Raw genomic sequence first — 16,046 nt, 5'->3', positions numbered from 1 at the left:
GAAGTAGTCCACCAGACAGTCTTACACTGCTTCCGGTGTCGCCACCTTCTTTGTCTCCGACCCAACATTTCGACACCAGGGGTTGTCTTTTTTTTTCTTTTTAGTTTTGAGGATATATTTACACATATATCCCTTGTTTTCTTATATTGAATGACAGTCGACTCTGAAATATTTATGCCTAAAAGTAAAGCGCCCAAAATGGATGACCTGGACTACAGTAAGTGGTTTCTGATCAGCTATGTGCACAGGCTACCTACCGCGAGCTAACTGCGGCTCGCTGAAGCTTGGGCTCAGTTTATTTGCTCATGTGTGACATACTGATAAGTCCGAGTGAAAAACATGATGTATACTTTAGAACATACAGTCTTTTCCGAATACTGAACGCGTATATGTGGTGCACATCTCAGTTTAAATGAGTCACATAGATGCGTTAGCGTAGCCCGACGCCGACTACATATTGATTACTTCGCAGGAGCTAACCTCTCAGCTAACCAAACCCAAACCGTGACCGGCCAAAAGGCTCTACGGGGGTTTGATAAATTAGGTTTAGACTTTCTTAACCACCCACTACATGCTTTCTGTACCCTGCTGTAGCATGAATCAAAGAGTACTCTTAATCCAGACTGTGGGCGTGGTTGGTGCTGTTTCAGAACAGCTGTTTGTTTTGCTGAATAAACACACTGGTCTCATGAGGGTTTGGGGGCTGATCACAAGCTGCTACTTTGAACTCTAAATCTAAAGTGTTTAGGAATGCATAAATCAGCATGAGATTTTTTTTTTTTTTTTTTGGCAAAACATTTAAGTATCGAAATGTGTCTGTATTATTGGGCTTTCAGACACAGCAAAAAGCTGTCAGAGTATTAGGCGCACCTATAAAGATAATCCAGTCTGATTCACAGCTCTGAAATACACCCCACCCTCATTCAGGCTAGATTTTGTTGAAACATCACGAGAGGGTTTGATCAAATATGGTTCCTGGATTCATGTGTTGAGATTATTATTTTGTTTTAATGTGACACTTTTTTTCTTGCATATTGTCTATCCCTCTCAGTTAACCCTCCTGTTATGTTGAGGGTCAAATTGAACCTTTTAAAAGTCTATTTTAGCAAGAGCAATAGCAATTTTATTTAGAAAGCACATTTCATTACACGTAAGTTCAATATGCTTTACATGGAGAATTAAAAAAATTATAAAAACATTTTGCCAAATGGATGAATAAAACAGAAAAACAAATCAGACACAGCAATCAAACAAACAGCAATTGTTGCTACACATGCACCCAGTCACAACAGTCATTATATCATTCATACACTTGAGAAAATAAATATGTTTTGAGTCTCTTTTTAACCCGCCTGTTATGTTGCGGGTCAAATTGACCCTTTTTAAAGTCTATTTTAGGCAATATGCCTTCCAAACCTGCTAAATGCAGCATAAAAAACTGGGCAGCATTTGACAGAAGGGGTATCGTGTTAATTCATCACGTCATAACATTAATCTTATACAAAATGAGTGAGTTATCCTCATTGAACCATGATCTGTGAGAATTAAAGAACACCAATGGACTAAATATTGATTTAAATGGTTAGTAATGGAGTTAAAAATTAGATTTTAAAAAATGTGTATTGGGATTTTTTGGGGTTCTGACACTTTTGGATAATTGAATATGCCCCGTGTCAAATTGACCCTGGAACATTATTGCTGTTGCAGATAAACGAACATAACAGGAGGGTAAAACTTGCACAACATTAAAAACTCCATGGTGTTACACAATATCTGCCCCCACAACAAAACAGCCTCCAGCCCAAAATAAAAATAAAAATGAATCTGTATCTCTTCAAAAAAATAAAGACAAAAGCTCTATATGACTTCATTTATAGAGGCAGGTTCAAGTTTTGATAGCATCCTCAGGAAGTGTAATTTGAGAGGCTGTCTAAACAGAAAAGGACAGGTTTTCACAACTAAGATGTGTATCTTGAATGTTTGCTTGTCTTGCTGATGCACAGATTCTAACTACTTATTGTCTGATTAATTGGGTAGCGTTGCATTTTTTAATGGCATTTCGAAATAATCAGCAATGGCTGATGCCTGGACTCATGAGCTCAGAAACAATGACTCTGTGTGTAGATAATGCAGGCAGCCTCATCAGCGTGGCTGCCATCAACCAATGTTAACATTCCCTTAAATGTTACCAGGTTTTTACCATCCTACATGACAGCATCAACGATCTTTAACATTTACTGGCTGCTGTTTAATATAAATGTTATTATGATGTATAGAACTATGCAGTTTAATTTTGCTTCTGACATAAATATCAATCATGTTCTGAAATCTAGAGCATAACCACATGGATTTTACTATTTCATTTATTGATAAAAATCCATCAAAAGCATGTTACTGGCTCTGATAACCATGTGTATTAGATTGGAATGTGCATGGTATAATGGATGTAGTCATCAGCTGACCTGGTCTCGGCATCAGCCCTTGAAAAAACAGATATAGGTCAACCACTAACTCGAACCATAGGAAACAAATATGAAATTCCTTGAAAGAATCATATTACAATTGTGTGGATATATACAAAAGCCCCATCACAATGCTTTCGCAAGGTAAATCCACCCAAAAATATATATGTAGTAATGTAAGCATGTCATGCATTTCATGCAGTGGAGATGGAAATTTTACTCTTATCCTCTTCCAACGCCAGCTAGACACACAGCTGTTCTCCTGCCTATGTCTACTTTTGTATCTGATGAATGAGGAGCGATGACAGAATCCTATTTGAACATGAGAGGAAGGGTCTTTTTGGGGTTGTCAATCATAGTTGTGTATTTGTGGTAAGATTGTCACAGAGCTGTGTGACTCTGGGGTTTACAGCGGCCCTGTGCTTCTGTCTGTGTCTGCTGACTTCATTAAATACTTTCTGCCAAAGCGGGCAGCACTGTAAATGCTCTAATAGATTACATTTAGGGGTGTCTTGATACAACCTTTTCACTTCCGATACGATACCGATATTGCAGCCTTGAGTATTGGCCGATACCAATATTGATCCAATATCAGCACGAATCATACATACTTTTATTACTCATTTTGTAGTATGGAATGTTAGAAAAGGCTTGATCAAGTGATATTACTCAAACAGAGAACAATTGTCAGCAACAGTAGGTATGAGAAAAGCTGACCCATGTATTGTTAACCAATGGGTTAAATAAATTTTAACCTTAAACATAAGAATATACTACTATTGAATAAAATCAATAAAAAAATAATTAGAAGACCCTGAAAAATAACCTAAATGAAGACAAATTATACTTTTAAAGTGCAAAATAAGAATTCAGAGTCTGGAATGGACTGCTTGTATGGGAGTGCTTATATCGGATATTTTAGATGCAGGCCGATATAATCTGATACTCGTCTTTTTTGCTGATATCGGACTGATATCAATATCGGATTGGGACACCCCTAATTACATTACAGTAAGGGATCATTAGTAAGCTGATTTTTGATATTTTTGTGAGTATTCAGATTACACACACTTGTTTCAGTATGGAGAGTTGAGAGAGGGGAATGAGAAAAGAACCAGAAAGGGATACGTTATGGTACTTTGATTTAGAATGAAGGCTTATTGTCCCACAAAACACTCAGAGTAACCTCACCCTTTGCTTTCCTTAGTTTCTGTCAACTTTCCTCTCCCTCTTATTGTGAGATATTAGTAGATGGAGTTAGTCATTGCTCATTTCAGTAGCAATACAGTTTTAAAAATAGTTTGGTCTCTTGATGTTGACTGAATTCTTCTTTTGGATGTATGGGCACAGTTACTATCTGAAGAAACAGAGTCATTCTTCTTTTCTTATAACAGTCCCAGTAGACCTGAGCCCAGAGGAGCGCTCTGAGCTAGAGGACATCCGCAGGAGGAAGGGCGTCCTGCTGCAGGAGATCCAGCGGCTCAGGGAGGAATTGAGGGAGGCAATTTTGGAGGTGGAGGGACTGGAGACCAGCACAGAGGGCAGGTAAGGCAAATATTAACTGGGACATTGCTGCTGTACTCCAAACTATATGAGAATGAGTGTTTATTTACCAGCGAAGTGACAGGATTATACATCCATCACCACACCACACTTTGTAATGACTCACTCACTATTCCCCGATGCATAATGTCTTTTTTTAGTCAGTTGGGAGCCATTTTTATTCCTCATCACATTTTAGGATCTTTTAACATCTTTTTGAACTTCTAATGTTTGTAACATTTAAAACAACAGTAAGGGGAGTTGAGAGAGGGGAATGAGAAAAGAACCAAATGAACAGCATTTAAAAACACATCAGAGTTTATTTCAGTTTACTGCTGTTATTGCAGATGTACACTCAAATCGCCTTTCAACCATATTCACAATTTTAATGCAACATCATTCTGCACATATTTACAGTTGTGGGTGGCCTCACAGTGCTATCATATCTTTGACAAATGGGAATTTCAAGATTGATTTATTAATTTATTTAGAAAGTGCTCATCATGGTTTCACCATGTGTGGTGTTGAAACATTACAATCTATGCTGAACTTGTTGCTCAAAGGGAGAGTAGTTAATTTTTTAAAAGCCAAATAGATTAAATAGTAGCATCAAATGAACGATCATAACCAGGGCGTAAAATGAACACCTACAAAGCGCCAATGGTGGGTAAAACAAAAACACACACCCGCCAGTGGCCGATGGAAAATTTAATATTGCACGTGAGGTTTTGTTTTCATACTTTCGCCCATTTCTGCCTACTGTCAGGCTATTTTGACCCTCGCGGCACGCTGTACTTGTGTTGTGATTTGGTACGTCGGGAGCGGCGTGAGGTCAGCTGCTGGAGTTCTATTCATTCAAGAAGTGTGGTGGGAAGAGCGTTTCGAGGAAGATGTGGCAACACATTCCTGGCGTAAAGCCACCACAAACAAAAAGGATAAACAAAGAGGCAGGAGACGATCTGGAAGAGGAACAGACAGCTAACAGACAGAGTAGTGTCACTATACGACGATTCAAAGAAAACTGGAAAATTGACGAGGCTGGCCAACCTTGGTCCTGGCTGACTTAAGACCCGACAAACCACACCATGGGCTGCAGACTTTGCCGCAAACACACAAAGGATAAACAGAAGCAAAGCCCATTCGTTGTTGGCACAACTAACATGAAATTTGAAAGTATTAGGGACCATGAAAAGTCAAAATGCCACAGTGACAGCTTAAAAACCTCACAGCCTGTGAGCTCAACCCGTGTCATCAAGTCAGTGACAGCTGTATTCTTTAAGTGATGCTTCAGTTGGATTTTCATAATAAAAATGTATGGTAATTATTTTAAATCAAATAAGGCATGAATTCTTTAATTTGGCTGGTAAAAAATATTTTTGGAGTTCACTAGCTAATAGCAGATGAGGTAAAAAGTTAACTTTACGCCCTGATCATAACTCATAAGGTGTTTAAGTTAATACTCATTTTGAGGAGTAGAGATTTGACTGCTGTGTGTCATTCTTTGTTACATTTTCCATGATTTCTCTCCTCAGTAAAACTCTACAGAAAAGCAGACATGTGGCAATGGGAAGGAAGAAATTCAATATGGACCCTAAAAAGGTAAAAAATCTTTGTTGCATGTACATTTCCACTCAACCTATACGCTGTCTCAGTGGTGTGTTGACACATTGTTCCTTCTCGCTGCAGGGCATCGTGTTTCTGGTGGAGAACGAGCTGCTCAGACACACTCCTGAGGACATCGCTCAGTTCCTCTACAAAGGAGAGGGCCTCAACAAGACCGCTATAGGAGATTACCTCGGAGAAAGGTGCTTTGTTCAGAGAAATCTTCTCCCCTGTCTCTCCTTCTGTGTCAGCTGTTTGTAACTGTGATCTCTTTGTTGTTGTTCTGCAGGGATGACTTCAACATTAAAGTGCTTCAGGCTTTTGTTGACCTCCATGAGTTCACTGATCTCAACCTCGTCCAGGCCCTCAGGTAAACGGTCTGTTTGTTGTGTTCTTTGTTTGGAACAGACTAAGTGTTCTGGCTTTCTCTTGTAAGCAAACCATCTCTGCAACGGAAAGTCTTACCTTCATTGTCATCATGTTAGGTAGCAAGAACGTTACGCAACAGAGCAGTCATGACTCTACAACTCTGCCCTGAGTTTGTTCTTACTTGTCTTTAACCTCGACCTTCCTCATGCAGGCAGTTCCTGTGGAGTTTCCGTTTGCCTGGTGAAGCTCAGAAGATTGACAGAATGATGGAGGCCTTCGCTCAGAGATACTGTCACTGCAACCCCGGCGTCTTCCAGAGCACTGGTAAACACATACACATTTACAGTTCTAATATGTGTCATGTGGGTGGTGTAGCCCACATGTTCTACCTGCTGAAGGAGGTTTTTTCTTCAGTATGACTCCAGGAGCTGTGCCTTTATAACAAGCTTTATTTTCCTGGATTAGAGGAAATGGGATTTTCCAGAAAGTGTGCAGTTACACATACTGTGAGCCTCTTACCAGAAACGACCTGATATGTGAGCCAACAGAGTCTGCCAATTTGTAAACACAGTTCATTTCAGTTTTTTTAAGTTATTTCCTTTAATTGTTTGAGATGGGGTATGTGCAGCATCCAGATAGGCTTTTTGTCTTAAGAGGGTGAAAGTCATAGAAAGCAGTTATCTGAGGTCTGAGAGCGGTAATAATAACTTTGTTTAAAAACAAGGGTTTACAAAGTGCTTTGACAGACAAGCAAAGGAAACATAAGAACAAAACAACAAAACAGGAACCCAGAAGTGAAAGAGCCCAAACAACATAACATCAGGAAACCACAAGAACTTATAAGAACCTGCAGCCTGTTGCACCAACTGTGTGTAAGTTGTGTCCTAAGTTAGGGTGTATAGTCCACCCTAAACCAAACATCAAAACTAGTGAAACATTGTCGCAGATATGACGTTTACACTTCCAGCAGCCAATCAGAGGACAGCACCAATTTTGATGGATTGTTATCTTTTGTGCCTAATCTTCTCGAAACTGACCAACAACTGAAACAAACTAAAGTAAGGTGATAAGTATAGCCTAAAGCCTTAATCTACGTTGTGTATAATAAAAGTGACATTGAGTGGAAAAATGATCAACTACAACAGGTTAATACTCAGGAGCGCAAATCTTGGTCATCATATTTTTCCAAAGGACGTAATCTCTCTCTTGGATATCGCGTTGCAGACATAATATAGCTTGGAGAACCCTCTGTATCTCCTCATCCTCCAAATCCTCCCACCTTTCAAAATGACGCACCATGGCAGGTGATATACTCTACAGAGGACTTAACACCTACTAGGAGCTAAGTGTAAGAATTAAGATGTAACTTAGGCTTACGTTGGAACTATCTCAGCTGCTGCAATGCCCAAACGTTAATAGAGTGTAAACTCCAGCCTAAATGAGAAATTGTATTCAAACTAGGCTACATCTGAACTTACACCCAGTTGGTGCAACAGGCTGCAGATGAATTGCTCTGACACTTCAGAGCAGGGCCATGCTTACTAACTCAAGGGCCCGGCCTCCTCGTGTTAAAGTGGGTGTCACAAAAGTGAAATTGAAAGAATGATGGAATCAGGTGAGCTTGGGGCTCTTTTTTCGCCACGTGATGTCAACAAGTAACAACGCTGCAGGGAGTTGCAGTCTGACTGTGGGCTGTCTGACTCGCGGTCAGAGGAGCGACTGTAATTACTGTAACTTCTGACAACTGCTGCGTATTGTTGTTCTGCTGAAGATCAGATAATTGGACATGGAATTTCTGTCACTTTTTCAGAATAAAAGTATTCTGTTTTGTTGTTGAAATGCCTTTTTTCTAAAAAAAAGGCATGTCACGAAATACATCTATTCAGCAATAGCAACTTCACACAGCTGAATTAAGTAGTGGTCTTAATGTACAAACAGGTAAGCAGGAGATGAATGAAAATTCAGATCACACAAATTCAAGTTACAGCAGACGCACAACTGAACACACACTTAAAACCATCTTTCCAGGCACAGACATGAGTTAAGTATTGCATTAGAGACTTGTCTGAGAGGGGAGAGGATGAGCAAGTGAACATGTGTTCAGATGCATGATTCCTTTTTATGTGGTAATACAGCAGTATAAAGGCCAAATTCCACCAGATCTGTGTCCGGTCCGTCTCCGATCCGTCACGGCACCAGCTCTGATAGATTTCTATTCTAGTCAATGTACTAACCCCCACTGGATCCGCTCTGTTGCGTTTTAGCTGAGTCTCTGATCCGGCAGGTCAGAACACAACGGCTCAGATACGCGAGACTTCTATTTTTGCCGGGTGCCGGAGCACAACGCATCAATCACCACAGAGCAGATGGAGCGGAACAGGAAGTCAGGCACCAAAACAAAATAAAAACCTGGTTAATTTTCAGAATAAAACACTCTGTGTTATCGTTAGATCATTTTTAACTTAACTATGACAAAGAAATGTCACTTAGAGCGGAGGCAGGCCTGGAGTCAACAGGTCAGAGGTTTTCAGAGGCTGATAAAGACAAGATGGACGAGGAGAGGAGGTAGAGAAAACTTGATTCAGTGATTGCCTCGGTGGGAAAACCTTGGTCACATGACTCCAGATGTTCGGCGGTCCTGCTCCGTGGGGTGTTGACGGACGAGAGCGCACGGAGCCAGACCGGACACGGATCTGGTGGAAGTCCCTTGTAATACCTTAACCTCAAAAAACAAAAGAGATACTGTGTTATAGATTGAAGGCCATGTCGTCCACTCCTACTCTGTGTGGAAACAGCTGTTTTTAATCCTCTTGCTTGTCTGTCCTGTCTACAGATACATGTTACGTGCTGTCATTTGCTATCATTATGCTGAACACAAGCCTCCACAACCCGAATGTGAGGGATAAACCTGGACTGGATCGTTTCATCTCCATGAACAGAGGCATCAACGAAGGAGGAGACCTGCCTGAGGAGCTTCTCAGAGTACGATGAGCTTGTTTGTCTTCACAGACCCAGAAAGAAGAGCAACAAGTTTATTTTACTGACGTATTCATTATTACAGAATCTCTACGAAAGCATCAAGAATGAACCCTTTAAGATCCCCGAGGATGACGGCAATGACCTGACACACACCTTCTTCAACCCGGACAGAGAGGGCTGGCTTCTTAAACTCGGTGAGATGATGCCAGTGGGGCTTTGCTGTCTAGTATTTGTATCGTACAAGTTGGCTTTAACACATATCTCGTACATAACCAGTTCATTGTATTGAAGTCAGATAACAGGAGACTACATTTCCTCTGTCATTAGAAAGTGAAATGTTTTGTGTTCTGTACTCTGTTCTCTTTGATGGCTTTATTTTCTGATGACCCTGCCCTCCTGTCTCTGAGGTTTGCCGGCTCTTTGCCTCCACTCGAGTTGTCAGTGGCGTGGCATTAAAATGTTGCGTATATCGGTGACCAACACTCACTTTCTTGTGCCACAGCAGTCTAAAAATCTCATTGTTTTCTTTTGCATGGCGGGGCCTGTGATCTCTGTCACTAATATACATTTAAAATCTCCTTTTTTTCCTCTTCTTCCTCCTCCCCGTCTGTGTGTGTGTCTCTCTCTCTTTCCCCGTTTGTCCTCTAAATCCTCTGGTCTATTTTTGTCTCTGCTTCATCCCTGCGATTTCCATCCTCTACTGCTGCTGCTTCTTTTCTCAGGAGGTATGTACTGACAATGTTGATGTGGTTTAAATTTTTTAGAAGAAATAGACACGTAGCTAGTTGATAGCATGTAGAGATTGTAGAGTAGTGTGCCTCAACTTTGACATCTAGAATCTCTTCCCTCTCTTCGTGCTCACTGTTGTGACTGTGTTTTTATGCCTCAGGGGGACGAGTGAAAACCTGGAAAAGGCGATGGTTCATTCTTACAGACAACTGCCTTTATTACTTTGAATACACCACGGTAAGCCATGTGTCCATGTGCATCATTATTTTCAGGAGTTCAACATCAACACTCCTTTTGCTTTCGTCTATTGCATTAAAATGTCCTCAAATGATGCAGCTGCTGTATTTGCATTAGCCGCTCTGAGAAAATGTTATTTTATTATGGATTTGGATTAATGTGTGAAATAGAATCTCACATTGTGTTGGCAATGCTGCTCAAAAACAAAAGCAGTTCATTGTGTCTGCAATGAAGTCTGGTTATTTAACTTGAGGATAAGATGCATAGTTGTGCTAATCTGCAGACAACAAAAACAGGTTTGGTTGCCCGTGCAGATCGCACAAAAGGAACAAAAGAGGACTGATCACAAGATGATATAGCCAACATACACTGTCCCCATAGCAACATAAACATACAAAACAAACACCTGTTCAAAGAGGACATTGATCCAACATGAAGAAAAGTAAAACAATGTTTGTTTACTAAAATGTTCTGATGCAACTGAGACCTGGATTAAAGATTAAAATTAGATGTAATCTGGATTATCATGTTTTGACAGGAGTTGATTACTTGTTGGGGACTTCAAAAAGTAGACAACAATGGGGGTAGAGGAACCTTTTAGTTCAGGGTAAACTAGTTCTGCGGGCTAAAAGACCCCGGAACTCTTGGTCGAAATCATAGACAGTAAATAGAAATGGACAGCGTTGCTCCGCCTCTTCCCGTTGTACGGTTCTAGCCTCTAGATGATTCATGGACTGGTTAAATAAATCAAAAGTGAAAGCATTTGAATTTCGCAGTCACTCTTCCTGCGTTATATCCTTTTTTTGTGTCTTTCTCTGACAGGATAAGGAGCCGCGGGGTATCATCCCCTTGGAAAACCTTAGCATCCGAGAGGTAGAAGACCCAAGAAAACCTGTAAGTTTTCTCTTTTGCTGAACAGGAAAGACAAATGACAACATCACAATTCACTGTGTTTGAATTGTTCTCCTAATGCTTTCCACCTCTGCCAACAGAACTGTTTTGAGCTCTACATCCCCAACAACCGCGGTCAGCTGATTAAGGCGTGCAAGACAGAGGCTGACGGCAGAGTAGTGGAGGGAAACCACAATGTGTACCGTATCTCAGCCCCCACACCTGAGGAGAAGGACGAATGGATCCACAGCATCAAGTATGTAAATAAAAAATGATGGCACAGGAGAAAGTTTGGGGAGTTGTTAACCAGTGGGAACTTGGGCTGAACCCTTGACAGCCTCTTGTTTAAGGGCCTAATTTAAATACTTGAATCAACCAAACTCAATGGTGTTTCTCTTGTCACTCATACAGATCTGCTGTCAGTGTTGACCCCTTCTATGAAATGCTTGCTGCCAGGAAGAAACGTATATCACTGAAGAAGAAGGAAGAACAACCGTAGATTATTTCCGTCATTCTCCTCTCGTCTTCCTTCCTCATGCTCATCTCTCCTTCCAATATGGACACAATTACATCCCTACTCCTTATCCCCCTGTTCATAAGTTTGCTTTTAACTCTTCCCTGATCCCAAGCATATCCTTCCCCCAAGATGAGCACTTGCTATCCTGTCTACCATACTCTTGAAAGTCTCTTTCAAAGGAAGAGCTCAGCTGCAGCTGCCTCTTCTTCTCTGAAACTACTGCTGTTACACACAAACCTTCCACACTATAGTCCGAGCACACAGTCTCACCTGTCATCTCTCAACATTCCTCTAATCCTCGACTCTCAAGTGAACTGTGAAACACGTTTTAGACCATATTCACACAAATGATTGTTATTGGCTTTCCATCCACACTTCACCATGCTCCCAAATTATGGACACATTTGGAAACACAGGATAAGGAGGTTTTAAGAATGCATTTATGAATCTTCTGTTTGCAGAGTTGTTCTGTAAACCATTAATGTTTTAAAAAGCAACAGATATTTGAATCAGTCTGGGCAGTGCAGCTTTTTCTACATTTGATTTGTTATTTCAAAGCATGGTGAGCAGACTGTTTGGCTCATAATTTAAAAAGCTATAGTGGATTATCATCTTCTGAACAGGTACCTCTTGCATTAGTGTGAATATGGTCTTATTCAGGGTAGCAAGCAGCTTCAATTCTTGTGAAATCTTTTTCTTTCTTTTTTTTCATATTTCCCAAAGTAAGATATTGCCTTTCTTGATTGTGCTTGCCCAGAAAAAAATGTGAATTCACTATTCAGACACTACTAACGTATTCTCAGAGTTGATCAGAGAGGATGGATTAACCATCTGAAGTCAAAGCAGAAACGTATCTCAGATTACTGAGAGGTGCACATAGCTTCCTATAGTATTCCTTATGGCTTTAATACACACTACTACACTTAGATACTGTAAACATTGTATGAGCAGAATGGTCAAGTTACTGTGGATCTACAAAATCCAATTGGGACCTGAGGCACCAAAGTTGTTTTACTTACTGAATTAATGGAGGAAAAGACAGGCAGCTTCTTTCCAAGCAGATAGCTATATGTCTGTTCATATGGCTGTTTCCTATCATGTGTGAGCAAATGCTGAGAAAACCATAGTTTATCTGGAGGCCTGTTCCTTTCTGTGACACTAAACTGAGCAACACGTCCTCACAGATGTAATATCCCAGCATGCCTCAGACCATTTCTCTTCTGCTCAAGAAACACTACAACGTCTCTCTCTCACAAGTAATTACTCTCAGACATGTAACTGTTAAAGCTCGGTCTGTCCACTATAGTGAGTTTCACAAAACCCACAAAGGCAGCTCATTACAATGTATACTTTTTTTGTAAATAGGCGTTAGCATATTTGTTTACGATACACATAGAAATGATTTAATTTATTCTTTATCTTTTGTTAAAACCTGATTTTTGTACGAGCTACTGTAGGACTGCATGTTGTTAGACTGAGGCGTCAGTCCAGGTACTGATGCATCGCTGATCATGCTAGTGCACTGATTTAAAAAGTGTTAGTGTTCCTTGTTGACTTTGAAATAGCATTTATTATAGAAAATTATTTGTGACTAGAATAAATTGTCTCGTTTTTTTTTCTAAGAATAAGAAGATAGATGATAAGATAGGAGATGTTTAGTAGTCTGGTTTATCTCTTGACCACCCTGTTGGATTTTAGAGTAAATCAGACTCAGATGAAGCACAAGCAGTCTCATTTTAAGTTTCAGTTGCTGCCCAGTCCATGTAAAGTGTTATGAAGATACTCAAATGCAGACATTTGAATTTAATATCACAGCACAGTGTTAAAAGTGAAGAGACAACAAAACAAGGAACACTAACAAAGCTTTGATTCATTATACTATAGTACAATTATTCAAACGTAATGAATCAGTAACAAGTTTTAGATTTGTGTCCAGTGATAGATTTGCCTGACATCCAGTTCATAAACTTATTCCTAGTAGTTTATCGGATTGGCATTTTTAGATAGTAGTGAATATAACTGTCTGCTGCACTTTATCAATTGTTAGCATTTTGGAGAAAATGCTGTTACTTTGACTGACATTACTTCAATACTCTGTAGCACCCTCTGCTGGTGATCACACACACTGCAATATGCTGAAGGATGAACCATGAACTGTGTAGAAATAATGTACAATGCCACCGCCTGGTCAGCACCAGCTATAGCCACAACAGTTTCTGACCAACCTGTACTGTATCTTATGTGCTTATTTTGTCACCTGATAAAGAACACGTTGTTTAAAGGAGAGGGTTTAGTTTTTTCTTTAAACGATACATGTGGACTTGCATTAGTGATGCAGCAAGTGAAAATATACAGATCTAGGATTGCCTTCTACCCCCATTTATCCAGCTGATTAAGGCCTCACTGAATTGTTCTGTGTAAGTGTTTCTACATATTACATGGACTCCCTGCAGGCCTCACCTTCTGGGTATTCTTGATGTGCAAAGTTGCCAAAAAAGTAATGTTGGAACAAACAGATGTTAAGATTAGAACAAATGAATGAATATTGAAATGATCAGATTGCAACTGGGCCTTTGTTTCTGATTCCTGTAACCCCAGAGCCACCTCTTTCATAAAAATGTGTTAATTTTGTATTTATTTATTTTTATTTACTGTGAGGTGAAGATGAATAAATCATCTGTAAATGTAGCAAATGGAAAACCACGATACACTGGTGCCAGTAAACTACTGTGTAACAATAAAAAGTAAACGGAGACAGTGGATTGATTTGTGTTTTTATTTCCCATAGAAATTAACCTCAATAAGCAACAACTCTTGTAGACCAAAAGTATTTCTGCATCTCAACATCAACTACACAGACAAGCATGATAAAGCTATCTCGAGCTGCATTTTTGTAGTTTTGAGTAAAATGTTGAGTGACAAGAATTTTGCTAAATTGAATTTGCTCTTAGGGTAAACATTTTTTACTCTGATAACTATTACACTACTGTTCAAAAGTTTGGGGTCACCCAGACAATTTTGTGTTTTCTATGAAAACTCACACTTTTATTTATCAAATGAGTTGCAAAATGAATAGAAAATATAGTCAAGACATTGAGAATGTTAGAAATAATGATTTTTAGTTGAAATAATAATTTTGTCCTTCAAACTTTGCTTTCATCAAAGAATGCTCCCTTTGCAGCAATTACAGCATTGCAGACCTTTGGCATTCTAGCTGTTTATTTGTTGAGGGAATCTGAAGAAATTTCACCCCACGCCTCCTGAAGCACCTCCCACAAGTTGAATTGGCTTGATGGACACTTCTTGCGTACCATACGGTCAAGCTGCTACCACAACAGTTCAATGGGGTTGAGATCTGGTGACTACGCTGTCCACTCCATTACAGACAGAATACCAGCTGCCTGCTTCTTCCCTAAATAGTTCTTGCATAATTTTGAAGTGTGCTTTGGGTCATTGTCCTGTTGTAGGAGGAAATTGGCTCCAATCAAGCGCTGTCCACAGGGTATGGCATGGCGTTGCAAAATTGAGTGATAGCCTTCATTATTCAAAATCCCTTATATCTGGTACAAATCTCCCATTTTACCTGCACCAAAGCAGCCCCAGACCATCACATGACCTCCACCATGCTTGACAGATTGCGTCAGACACTCTTCCAGCATCTTTTCACTTGTTCTGCATCTCACTAATCTTCTTCTGTGTGATCCAAACACCTCAAACTTCGATTCGTCTGTCCATAACACTTTTTTCCAATCTTCCTCTGTCCAATGTCTGTGTTCTATTACCCATATTAATCTTTTCCTTTTATTGGCCAGTCTCAGATATGGCTTTTTCTTTGCCACTCTGCCTAGAAGGCCAGCATCCTGGAGTCACCGGAGTTCACTGTAGACGTTGACACTGGCGATTTGCGGGTACCATTTAATGAAGCTGCCAGTTCAGGACCTGTGAGGCGTCTATTTCTCAAACTAGAGACTCTACTGTACTTGTCTTCTTGCTCAGTTGTGCACCGGGGCCTCCCACTTCTCTTTCTACTCTGGTTAGAGCCTGTTTGTGCTGTTCTCTGAAGGGAGTAGTACACATCGTTGTAGGAAATGTTCAGTTTCTTGGCAATTTCTCGCATGGAATAGCCTTCATTTCTAAGAGCAAGAATAGACTGTCAAGTTTCATATGAAAGTTCTCTTTTTCTGGCCATTTTGAGAGTATAATCAAACCCACAAATGTGATGCTCCAGATACTCAACTAGCTCAAAGAAAGGCCAGATTTATAGCTTCTCTAACCAGCAAAACCGTTTTCAGCTGTGCTAACGTAACTGCACAAGGGTTTTCAAGGTGTTTCTAATCATCCATTAGCTTTCTAACGCGATTAGCAAACACAATGTAACATTAGAACACTGGAGTGATGGTTGCTGGAAATGGGCCTCTATACACCTATGTAGATATTCCATTAAAAAACAGACGTTTGCAGCTAGAATAGTCATTTACCACATTAACAATGTATAGTGTATTTCTGATTAATTTAATGTTATCTTCATTGAAAAAAACAGTACTTTTCTCTCAAAAATAAGGACATTTCTAAGTGATCCCAAACTTTTGAACGGTAGTGTATTTACATTTTTATTTAACCTTTATTTAAGCAGATGAGACCCATTGAGATCAAGACTTCATTTACAAGGGCTACCTGTCCAAGAGGTCAGCAGCACACGTCAAAATAAATAGCACAAC

At 39.9% G+C, this 16,046-nt stretch overlaps 1 protein-coding gene across 1 annotated transcript; it reads left to right on the top strand.

Moving 5' to 3' along the window:
* Positions 1–29: 29 nt before the first annotated feature.
* On the top strand, positions 30–14,083 carry si:dkey-283b15.4 (cytohesin-2). Its single transcript, XM_034697745.1, has 12 exons — positions 30–217; positions 3,857–4,007; positions 5,537–5,603; positions 5,691–5,809; positions 5,896–5,976; positions 6,187–6,299; positions 8,809–8,957; positions 9,037–9,148; positions 9,844–9,920; positions 10,743–10,814; positions 10,913–11,067; positions 11,223–14,083. Exons 1-12 carry the CDS (start codon positions 151–153, stop codon positions 11,308–11,310), a joined length of 1,251 nt encoding a protein of 416 aa, XP_034553636.1. The 5' UTR covers positions 30–150; the 3' UTR covers positions 11,311–14,083.
* Positions 14,084–16,046: the final 1,963 nt, after the last annotated feature.

Source organism: Notolabrus celidotus, chromosome 12 (genome assembly GCF_009762535.1).
Source record: "Notolabrus celidotus isolate fNotCel1 chromosome 12, fNotCel1.pri, whole genome shotgun sequence".
In the NCBI taxonomy this organism is placed as follows: domain Eukaryota; kingdom Metazoa; phylum Chordata; class Actinopteri; order Labriformes; family Labridae; genus Notolabrus; species Notolabrus celidotus.
Note: the sequence above shows the minus strand (reverse complement) of the source record. Positions and strands in the feature narration are given on the sequence as shown.

Coding starts and splice junctions, on each gene's coding strand:
- si:dkey-283b15.4 (XM_034697745.1), top strand. CDS start 151: ATGACAGTCGACTCTGAAATATTTATGCCTAAAAGTAAAGCGCCCAAA. Junction 5,604..5,690: donor TCAATATGGACCCTAAAAAG/GTAAAAAATCTT, acceptor TTCTCGCTGCAG/GGCATCGTGTTTCTGGTGGA. Junction 5,977..6,186: donor AACCTCGTCCAGGCCCTCAG/GTAAACGGTCTG, acceptor TTCCTCATGCAG/GCAGTTCCTGTGGAGTTTCC.